We start from the raw sequence: 10,669 nt of genomic DNA on the forward strand, positions 1-10,669 counted from the left end.
CGGAGCCTGAGATGGGGGGTCTGAGTGTGTGACCCCAGGACGGAGCCTGAGACGGGTGGTCTGAGTGTGTGACCCCAGGACGGAGCCTGAGACGGGGGGTCTGAGTGAGTGACCCCAGGACGGAGCCTGAGACGGGGGTCTGAGTGAGTGACCCCAGGACGGAGCCTGAGACGGGTGGTCTGAGTGTGTGACCCTAGGACGGAGCCTGAGACGGGTGGTCTGAATGTGTGACCCCAGGACGGAGCCTGAGATGGGTGGTCTGAGTGTGTGACCCCAGGACGGTGCCTGAGATGGGGGGTCTGAGTGTGTGACCCCAGGACGGAGCCTGAGACAGGTGGTCTGCGTGTGTGACCCCAGGACGGAGCCTGAGACAGGTGGTCTGCGTGTGTGACCCCAGGATGGAGCCTGAGACGGGGGGTCTGAGTGTGTGACCCCAGGATGGAGCCTGAGACAGTCATCAGGGAGAGTTAGAGATGGCTATCAAGGAGAGGTGATGGCCATGCCCAAACCTTGTCCTGTAGAGAATAGGAGATGGAGGCCGAGCAGCGCCTGAGCTCAGGGTCCCGTGTCTGGGTCCCCCTGGCTCTGATTTTTTATAAACGAGTTTCCAAAGGGGAGCCCAGCTTCAGGCCTCTTGTTTGTGGCAGAGGGCAGGTGCTGGGGTGGGGGGACAGCTCAGGCTTCCGTCCAAGGCTGCTGCAGGGCGGGGGGAGCTGCAAGGGCAAGGGTGAGGTGGGGAATGCTGCAGGGGCGAGGCGGCTGCAGTGCAGGCTGGGGGGGGAGCTGCAAAGGCGACGGGTTGCAGGGAGGGGGTGACTGCAGGGTGGACGGTCAGCAGCCCTAACCCCGGTCCCCATCGGCCTTCCCTTCCCCCCACCCCGCCCCTTCTCTCCCCTGCCCCCTCCCTCTTCCCGCCTCGGTTCGGGGACCGGGCTAGGGGCCTGTTCCGGCAGGTGACGTCAGGTTGGCAAGGACACATGCAAATCGGGCGTCGTGGGGCGTGGCCAGCGACGCAGGCAAATCAGTTCTGCCGGGGGCGTGGCCAGGGGAGGCGGGGCCGACGTCGCGCGCACGGGGGTCGCGCGCGGGTCACGGGGCGGGGCCGCGTCCTGGGGTCGCGCTCTCGGGGCGCGGCACGCACGGGCGCTTCCTCCGCGGGGACGGCACGCACGGGGGCACGTCGTCACGCACGGGGGCACGTCGGCGTGCGGGGGTCACAGCGCCGCGAAGATGGCGGCGTCCGGGTGGGTGCTGGCGCTCCTGCTGGTGCTCTGCGCGGCCGACCTGCTGCTCGGACCCCGGGCCTGCGCGGCGGAGGGTCCGGCCCGAGCGCCCGGTGAGGCGCCGCCGCCGCCGCGGAAGAAAAAGGACATCCGCGACTACAACGACGCGGACATGGCGCGGCTGCTGGAGCAGTGGGAGGTGCGCGCCCCGGGGCCGGGCGGCCGCCTCTCCGCGGCCTGGCGCGGGCCCCGTCCTCTGCCGGGACTCCAGCAAGCCCAGGCGTTTGCCGAGTGCAGACAGGCCCCTCGGCCCTGCGTCACCGCCAGTGAAGCGTCCACCCTGGGGGGGGGGGGCAGGGCCTGAACCCGACTCCCTGCGCACAGTCCGTGTGCGCCACCACCGGGGCCGGAGCACAGGCTTTTGTTGTGTTTTAACGTATTAAAAAAAATACCACGGGCGGGGGTTATGCAGAGATTCTCATGCTTGAGGCTTCCTAGTCCCAGGTTCAATCCCCCACACCACCAAAAGCCAGAGCTGAATAGGGCTCTAGTAAAAAAAAAACAAGTTAAAAAAATATATATATATATAATAGGTCGCCCCCAGAGTTACCACAGGGGCTGAGTGCCAGCACGGTGAATCCCTCGCTCCTAATGGGCTTCCCCCCCTTTTTTAATTATTATCTTTATTTATTTATTGGATAGAGACAGCCAGAAATTGAGAGGAAAGCGGGTGATAGAGAGGGAGAGAGACACCTGCAAACCTGCTTTACCGCTTGCAAAGCTTTCCTCCTGCAGGTGGGGACCGGGGCTGGAACCCGAGTCCTTGCGCACTGTGACATGTGCCCTCAACCAGGTGCGCCGCCACCCGGCCCCCCTCTCCCCCTTCCTTTTTAAAGACTCTTAGATACAGAAAATGGAGAGGCAGGAGGAGATACTTTGGCGACTGAGAGGACACAGCGCGGGGCTCCTCCCCAGCCGGGCTGTAAGTGTTTCCCAAGCCCCGGAAAGCTGGCGGCTCAGACCCGAAACAGGTCTTTGTAGCACTGCAGCTGCGGAACATGCGGAACATGCTCAGGAGCGGATGAGGTCCTGGAGAGTGAAACGCCAGAATTAGGGGTGACCTTGCAAAGGTTTAGACTGGGTGGGCAGGGGAGAACTAGGGACAGACAGCTTGCCGGGATCTCTCAGCGCACAGCTGGGGGTGGGGCACGGCGCACCTGCCGGGGCAGCTGAGGGGAGGGCAGGCTCACAGAACCCCAGCCAGGGAGCACGTTCTGACACGGCCTCGGTGCTGTTCTGCCCCCACAGAAAGACGACGACATCGAGGAGGGAGACCTCCCTGAGCACAAGAGGCCGGCGGCCCCCATCGACTTCACGCAGATAGACCCGAGCAAGCCCGAGAGCATCCTGAAGATGACCAAGAAGGGCAAGACGCTCATGATGTTCGCCACCGTGTCGGGGAACCCCTCCGAGAAGGAGACCGAGGAGATCACCAGCCTCTGGCAGGGCAGCCTCTTCAATGCCAACTATGACGTGCAGAGGTAAAGGGCGCTGGTGTGTGGCCTCCCCGGGGTCAGACTCACGGGGCGCCTGGCTGTGTCTCCCTGGGTCAGACTCACTGGGCGCCTGGTTATGTCTCCCTGGGTCAGACTCACTGGGCGCCTGGTTATGTCTCCCTGGATCAGACTCACGGGGCGCCTGGTTATGTCTCCCTGGATCAGACTCACTGGGCGCCTGGTTATGTCTCCCTGGATCAGACTCACTGGGCGCCTGGTTATGTCTCCCTGGGTCAGACTCACTGGGTGCCTGGCTACGTCTCCCTGGGTCAGGCTCACTGGGCGCCTGGCTATGTCTCCCTGGGTCAGACTCACGGGGTGCCTGGTTATGTCTCCCTGGGTCAGACTCACTGGGCGCCTGGTTATGTCTCCCTGGATCAGACTCACTGGGCGCCTGGTTATGTCTCCCTGGATCAGACTCACGGGGCGCCTGGTTATGTCTCCCTGGGTCAGACTCACTGGGTGCCTGGCTGTGTCTCCCTGGGTCAGGCTCACTGGGCGCCTGGCTGTGTCTCCCTGGGTCAGACTCACGGGGTGCCTGGTTATGTCTCCCTGGGTCAGACTCACTGGGCGCCTGGTTATGTCTCCCTGGATCAGACTCACTGGGCGCCTGGTTATGTCTCCCTGGTCAGACTCACTGGGCGCCTGGTTATGTCTCCCTGGATCAGACTCACTGGGCGCCTGGTTATGTCTCCCTGGATCAGACTCACGGGGTGCCTGGCTGTGTCTCCCTGGGTCAGACTCACGGGGTGCCTGGTTATGTCTCCCTGGGTCAGGCTCACTGGGCGCCTGGTTATGTCTCCCTGGATCAGACTCACGGGGCGCCTGGTTATGTCTCCCTGGATCAGACTCACTGGGCGCCTGGCTACGTCTCCCTGGGTCAGACTCACTGGGCGCCTGGTTATGTCTCCCTGGTCAGACTCACTGGGCGCCTGGCTGTGTCTCCCTGGATCAGACTCACTGGGTGCCTGGTTATGTCTTCCTGGATCAGACTCACTGGGCGCCTGGCTACGTCTCCCTGGGTCAGACTCACTGGGCGCCTGGCTGTGTCTCCCTGGGTCAGACTCACGGGGCGCCTGGTTATGTCTCCCTGGGTCAGGCTCACTGGGCGCCTGGCTACGTCTCCCTGGGTCAGACTCACTGGGCGCCTGGTTATGTCTCCCTGGGTCAGGCTCACGGGGTGCCTGGTTATGTCTCCCTGGATCAGACTCACTGGGCGCCTGGCTACGTCTCCCTGGGTCAGACTCACTGGGCGCCTGGCTGTGTCTCCCTGGGTCAGACTCACTGGGCGCCTGGTTATGTCTCCCTGGGTCAGGCTCACGGGGCGCCTGGTTATGTCTCCCTGGATCAGACTCACGGGGTGCCTGGCTGTGTCTCCCTGGGTCAGACTCACTGGGTGCCTGGCTGTGTCTCCCTGGGTCAGACTCACTGGGTGCCTGGCTGTGTCTCCCTGGGTCAGACTCACTGGGTGCCTGGCTGTGTCTCCCTGGGTCAGACTCACTGGGTGCCTGGCTGTGTCTCCCTGGGTCAGACTCACTGGGTGCCTGGCTGTGTCTCCCTGGGTCAGACTCACTGGGTGCCTGGCTGTGTCTCCCTGGGTCAGACTCACGGGGTGCCTGGTTCATGCCTTCACCTTGGCCAGTTTGTTTGAGCAGCTGGCTGCCTTGAGAAGTCTGCTGGGTGGGAGACCGACCGGGCTGGTTCAGGGTGAGCTTGGGCCGGACAGCTAACGGGCTGGTGTGACACGTGGGCACCTCCCTCAGACAGAGGCCCCACCACAGCAGCTCGGAAGCTTGAGGTCTTCAGATGCCGTGTGGTTGGGGGGAAGGGAGACAGGTGCTTAGACCCTTGGAGGAGCCAGAGAGCTTTGCTTCCTGCCCTTTGCATCGGGGTAGAGGGGAGGTGTGCAGCTCCAGAGACAGCTGTGCCGGTACCATGTCAGAGCACCACCCAGGCCCTCCTGTCCTCTGCCCTGGGGACCTGTTGGGTGTGGGCAGCCTTATATAGTTCCTTATTATATTTTTTAAATTTCTTTATTAGGGGATTAGTGGTTTATAGTGAATAGTAAAATACAATAGTTTGTACATAACATTTTCCAGTTTTCTCTCTTTTTTCTTTTTTTTTTACCAGAGCACTGCTCAGCTCTAGCTTATGATGGTGCGGGGTATTGAACCTGGGACTTTGGAGCCTGAGGCATGAAAGTTTCTTTTATATATATATATATATATATATATATATATATACATATATATATTTGAAATATTTGTTTATTCCATTTTGTTGCCCTTGTTTTTATTGTTGTTGTTGGATAGGCCAGAGAGAAATGGAGAGAGGAGGGGAAGACAGGGGGGGAGAGAAAGACAGACACCTGCAGACCTGCTTCACCGCCTGTGAAGAGACTCCCCTGCAGGTGGGGAGCCGGGATCCTTCAGCCGGTCCTTGCACTTTGCACCAGCTGCACTTGACCTGCTGTGCTACCACCGGACTCCTGAAGGTTTCTTTTCATAACCATCATGGTATCTACCCCGCCCTCCAGTTTTCCACATAATAATTCAACCCCCTCCCCTCGTCAATAAATGGATATTAGAAAGCAAACGCTATGGCTCCCAGGCCTGGGAGCTGCACTCCGGTGGTGTGTCTGTGCCTTAGACAGGAGCCATCAGCTGGTGAGGCCCTACCTGAGCCCCTCCTGACCTCCCCAGGTTCATCGTGGGCTCAGACCGCGCCATCTTCATGCTGCGGGATGGGAGCTACGCCTGGGAGATCAAGGACTTCCTGGTGGGGCAGGACCGCTGTGCCGAGGTGACGCTGGAGGGCCAGGTGTACCCTGGCAAGGGCGGCAGTGGGAGCGGCAGCAACAGAGACAAGAACAAAACCAAGCCGGGCAAGGGCCGCAAGGAGGGGCCAGCCCCGGCCTCCATGGGCAGCAACCGAGCTCGGAGCAGAAAGGAAGACTTATGAGGGCCTGGCAGCCCTGGACATGCAGCTGGGGGCCCACTTGGCCCTACTGATATTAACTGGACCCAGGGGTGCTCAGGTCAGACACACCTTTCTGAGAACCCGGACTTAACGGCCACAGACTCCAGGCCCCTGACTGAAGTGAACTTGTCGTGGGGGCCCAGCGTGCACAGAAATGCAAGACAGGACACTGCTGCCGTCACCTGCCTGAGACCTTCAGTCTGGGGGCATGGCCCCACGTCTGCACCTTGGGGTCTGGGCATCTCAGTTGGGGAGGAAGCATGCCAGTTTGGGGGCTCGTGGGGGGCAGCCCTCCCTGACCAAGTGCCTGCCTTCTGCGTCCCCTGTGACCACCGTGCACCCTACCCTGGCTCTCCCTGCAGGGTCTGTGAGAACGTCACTTGTGATGTCAGCAATTAAAGTGTACACATTTACACATGGCAGGGCCGGGGTCTGTGAGAGTGTCATTTGTGATGTCAGCAATTAAAGTGTACACATTTACACAGGGCAGGGCCGGGGTGTGTGAGAGTGTCATTTGTGATGTCAGCAATTAAAGTGTACACATTTACACAGGGCAGGGCTGGGGTCTGTGAGAACGTTATTTGTGATGTCAACAAAGTGTACATATTTACACATGGCAGGGCTGGGGTCTGTGAGAGCGTCATTTGTGATGTCAACAATTAAAGTGTATACATTTACACATGGCAGGGCTGGGGTCTGTGAGAACGTCATTTGTGATGTCAGCAATGAAAGTGTACACATTTACACATGGCAGGGCTGGGGTCTGTGTGAGAGCATCATTTGTGATGTTAACAAAGTGTATACATTTACACAGGGCAGGGCCGGGGTCTGTGAGAACGTCATTTGTGATGTTAACAAAGTGTATACATTTACACATGGCAGGGCTGGCAGATGTGGCTGAAGGGACCTAGGGGGCTTGGTCACCCTGAGGGCTGTCCGGTCCACACATGGCCCCTTCCCGCCAGGCAGTTTCTTAGGTCAGGGCACGTTGCTACCAAGCTGGTTGGGTCAGACCATCCCCCTTGTGTCCTCACTGTGCTGTCTTCCCACTGCGTGGCCACTCGGCCCTCACCCATGGTTCCCTTCTCCAGTGGGGCTCCAGCAACCCTATGAGGGGAGTGGATCACCCTGCCTGTGGTGGGTGTGGCTGTGCCCAGTGACGGGCCAGTGCCACGGGGGCATAAACATGTGCCCTGCACAACCTTCCCTGGGTGTAAGGCTGGTGGCACTTGCTTCACATCAGCAAGACTGATTGCCTTGATCTTTGGGGGTGTGACCTGATCCCTCAGAGGACAAGTGGTTTTGTTCTAAAAGTGTCCGCTGGCCTGGCAGCCTGCTTCCGCAGTGCTCCCTGGATTTCTGAGCCACATGGCAGCAGTGGGATGAACTCTTGCTGCCTGGGCTGGGCTGGACCTGGTCCAGCATCTGTCCCAGTGGAGGCTGGCAGGGATGCAGGGGCGGCCTGGCCTGTCTGCCTGCCACGCCTGTGGACATGTGGCCATTGGAGGGAGGCACACTGTGGCAGGGGGCAGACGGCCGGAGCCTAAGGGCACTGAGTTGCTGAGTGACCTGCATGTCCCCTACGGTAGTGACATGACCTGGGATAGGGATGTGGGAAGCTCAGGGACAGGGTGGGTTTACTAACAGGACCAGCCTTCTACAGGGTGAAGCCGGACCCAGAGAGCTAGTCCAGGAAACTGGGCTGGCGGCAGAAGCAGGGCCACAGCGGAAGCACCCACGGGGGGAGGAGGCTAAGCGCCTACTCAGACAGCTTGGAGCGCAGTGGGTGCTATTCCTGGCTTTCCATGGGAAGCAGGCAGGGGTCGCCTCCAGATGCCACTAGCTGGACAACTGGGAGATACTCCCACCTACTGACGCCTCGGGCCACTATTGGAGACCCAGAGTGGCCCCCCCGGACCTTTGACACTGGGGTCCCTGTGCGAAAGGGAGGTGGCCAGTCGAGCGGGCCTGGGACAAGGAAAGTCAGCCTGCGCCCCCCGGCCGCCGCCGCCACACTGCCCGCCCGGTCCCCGGTCCCTCCCCCCACCCTGGCCCCGCCCCTCCCGCAGGCCGAGCCCCCGCCGGGGAGGGGCGCCGGCGGCATCCGGGGCGGGGCGCGCGGAGGAAGCGGGGTGACGCCACACAAAGCTCCCAGAGGCGGCGACGGGACGCGGCGGCCGAAGCCGGCGACACTCTCCGGCCGCGTCCCCCGCCCGGCATGGACTCGCCCGCCCGCCCGCCGCGCCCCGTTTCCCGCCGCTGACCGCTACCCCGGACGGCCGCCGGCCCCGCCCGCGCCCCAGGGACGATCATGCGCCCCCCGCGCGAGTCCCGGCCGGGGGGACCCCGCCGCTGACCGCGCCCCGCCCCGGACAGGCCGGAGGAGGAAGGAAGGAAAGAAGGAAAGAAAAGAGGACAACTCCCAGCGCCCGCGCCGCCCATGCCCGTGCGCCAGGCCCGCGCCCCCCGCGCCCCGCAGGACACGATGCCGCGCGGCCGGGCCCTGCGCCGCGGGGGCGCACTCGGCGGGTTCCATGGCTAGCGGCGCCGGCAGGACCAGCGGCGAGGCGGCGGCCCTCGGAGGTCCCGGATCCCCCGCGGCCCCAGGACCCCCCGAGCCCCCCGCTGCGCTCCCCGGACCCGCTGGACCCTCCGAACCCCTCGAGCCCCCCGGACCCGCGGAGCCTCTCGGACCCTCCGAACCCCTCGAGCCCCCCGGAGCCCTCGGACCCGCCGAGCCCCCCGGACCTTGCGCGCCCTCGGGGCCCGGCGCGCAGGCGCGCAGGCGGCTGGTGGCGGTGTGCGAGCAGAGCAAGGGCCGCATGCAGCTGGCGGCCGAGCTGCTGCTGCTGTCCAGCGAGGCGCGGCCCGTGCTGGCCGACGGCGCCGAGTCCTTCGAGCAGTGCCGGGACGCGCTCATCGCGCGCACCAAGGGGCTGTCCATCCTGACGCACGCCGTGCAGACGCAGCTCAACATGGGCCGCCTGGCCGAGGCGGCCGAGCGCCTGCGCGAGCTGGCCGAGCTGGTGGTGGCGCTGACCGAACGCGCCGCGCACGCTGCCTACCTGGCGGCCGTGGCCACGCCGGGCGCGCTGCCCGCGCAGCCGGGGCTGGTGGACCGCTACCGCGTGGCGCGCTGCCGCCTGGAGGTGGAGCAGGGCTGCGCCGTGCTGCGCGCCACGCCGCTGGCCGAGCTGGCGCCGCCGCTGCTGCTCGAGGTGTCGCAGGGCCTGTCGCGCAGCCTGCGCGCGCTCGCCGAGGCCTGTGCGCGCGCCGCCCAGCGCGCCCGGGACCGCTTCGCGCGCGAGCACTTCCGGCGGGGCGTGCGCTGCGTGAGCGCGGGCGGCGCGGCGCTGCTGGGCTGCGTGCGCGAGCTGAAGGCGGCGCCGAGCGAGCGTGCCCGCGCCCGCTGCGCGCTCTTCTGCGGGCCGCTGCTGCAGGCCGTGGGCGCGCTGGCCGCCTTCGCCGCCGAGCCGCAGTTCCTGGGCCGGCCGGCCGCGCTGGGCGCCCCGGGGCGCGCGGTGCAGACGGCCGTGCTGGGCGGCGCCATGAGCGTGGTGTCGGCCGCCGTGCTGCTCACGCAGGGGCTGCGCGACCTGGCGCTGCTGCCCGCCGGCGGCGCCCGCATGGCCGAGCTCCGCGAGCGACTGCGCCACGCCGCCTGCGCCGTGGCCGAGGGCTGCACGCTGCTCACCCAGGCGCTGCGGGACCGCTGCTCGCCGCGCACGCTGCCCGCGGGCGCGGGGGACTGACCGGGGCTGAGCGCCGGGGGGCGGAGGTGGGGGGTGGTGGTGCTGAGCAGCGGGGTTGCGCGCCAGGGCCCGGGCACTGAGCGGCGGGAATGGACACCAGTGCGAGGGAGCGATCGGCTGTGGTGGGCAGTGGACTGACGCCTGGGGCCAGGCTGCCCGCCCAGGACTGACCAGCCGGGCTGTGCAAGGGAGGTGGGCACCGCGCGGGACACCTGGACCCGGGGACGGGGCTGCCTGCCCAGGACTTGATGGCCAGCCTCCGCCAAACACTCACCAGACTATGAAAGAGGCGGCCCCACCCTGGACGCCTGCACCGGGACCCCGGACGCAGCTACAGGCCCACCTGCCGTGGACCCGAGCCCCAGGCCTCCCCTGCCCACTGCGCCCAGGCCTGTCTGGTCGGGTCTCTGGGATCTGTGCCCAGACTGAAGGTTACCCCAGTCCCTTGCCTGGATGCCCCCCCTGTGTGCGTGTGCTGTGAGCACTGGACTATTTATTTAAGCCATTAAAGCCGTGTTTCTCAGAGGCTTCTCGGTCACTGGCCGCCTGCTGCCGCGGCTTGAGGCGTGGACACTCCCTTGCTGTCCAGGGGGACAACGGGGAGGGATTACCGTGGGGCTGGGGCTTGCTTTCCCCGGACGCCCACCGGCTGTCCCCAGCCCCTGGTCCCGATGGCCAAGGTCAGGCGACAAGGCTCCCGGTGGCCCTTCCTAACCCGGGGCAAGTCCTGCAGTGCCGTGACAGCCGTGTCTGCGCAGACCTGCCTGTGGGCACCTGGGGACGCAGGGAGCCAGAGAGCGCTGGGACGTTGGTTGCTGGGCGCCCCGATGCTGAGTGAACGAAAGCCTGGGTCCCGCCCTGGTCCCTCAAGGCCCGTGGCAGAGTCGAACCCTGAACTTCTCCCATTGGGTGGCGGGGCAGGCGTGCTCACTCATCTCTTAAACACTCCTTGCCTATCGAGGAGAGGCTGACTAGTCTGCTCCACACTCTGCTTCCCCGTGGCAGTTCGGCAGCCTCTGTGAGCGGCCCCCACCCATGGGTGCCCTTGTGACTGGTCAAGCCTGCACTGGGGTGCTGCCTGGTGTTTCTGAGCACACAAGCCGGGTGGCACCAGCCCTTGGTTCTTCCCTAAGATGCTGGAGATGAACTTGAGTCTGGG

General features: G+C 64.3%; 2 protein-coding genes across 2 annotated transcripts; both read left to right on the plus strand.

Moving 5' to 3' along the window:
* The first annotated feature begins 1,188 nt into the window (after positions 1-1,188).
* MESD (mesoderm development LRP chaperone) lies at positions 1,189-6,180 on the plus strand. Its single transcript, XM_007519351.3, has 3 exons — positions 1,189-1,422; positions 2,532-2,764; positions 5,482-6,180. Exons 1-3 carry the CDS (start codon positions 1,231-1,233, stop codon positions 5,738-5,740), a joined length of 684 nt encoding a protein of 227 aa, XP_007519413.1. The 5' UTR covers positions 1,189-1,230; the 3' UTR covers positions 5,741-6,180.
* Positions 6,181-7,536: 1,356 nt separating this feature from the next.
* On the plus strand, positions 7,537-10,033 carry TLNRD1 (talin rod domain containing 1). The gene has a single exon (XM_060179592.1). It carries the CDS (start codon positions 7,564-7,566, stop codon positions 9,508-9,510), a length of 1,947 nt encoding a protein of 648 aa, XP_060035575.1. The 5' UTR covers positions 7,537-7,563; the 3' UTR covers positions 9,511-10,033.
* Positions 10,034-10,669: the final 636 nt, after the last annotated feature.

The sequence above is a fragment of the Erinaceus europaeus genome, chromosome 20 (assembly GCF_950295315.1).
Source record: "Erinaceus europaeus chromosome 20, mEriEur2.1, whole genome shotgun sequence".
Classification (NCBI taxonomy): Eukaryota; Metazoa; Chordata; class Mammalia; order Eulipotyphla; family Erinaceidae; genus Erinaceus; species Erinaceus europaeus.

What these genes read in the sequence shown, in the direction of transcription:
- TLNRD1 (XM_060179592.1), top strand. Translation starts at nt 7,564, where the DNA reads ATGGGAAGCAGGCAGGGGTCGCCTCCAGATGCCACTAGCTGGACAACT.
- MESD (XM_007519351.3), top strand. Translation starts at nt 1,231, where the DNA reads ATGGCGGCGTCCGGGTGGGTGCTGGCGCTCCTGCTGGTGCTCTGCGCG. An exon ending in GGCTGCTGGAGCAGTGGGAG is followed by an intron (nt 1,423 to 2,531) that starts GTGCGCGCCCCG and finishes CTGCCCCCACAG; the next exon opens with AAAGACGACGACATCGAGGA. An exon ending in GCCAACTATGACGTGCAGAG is followed by an intron (nt 2,765 to 5,481) that starts GTAAAGGGCGCT and finishes TGACCTCCCCAG; the next exon opens with GTTCATCGTGGGCTCAGACC.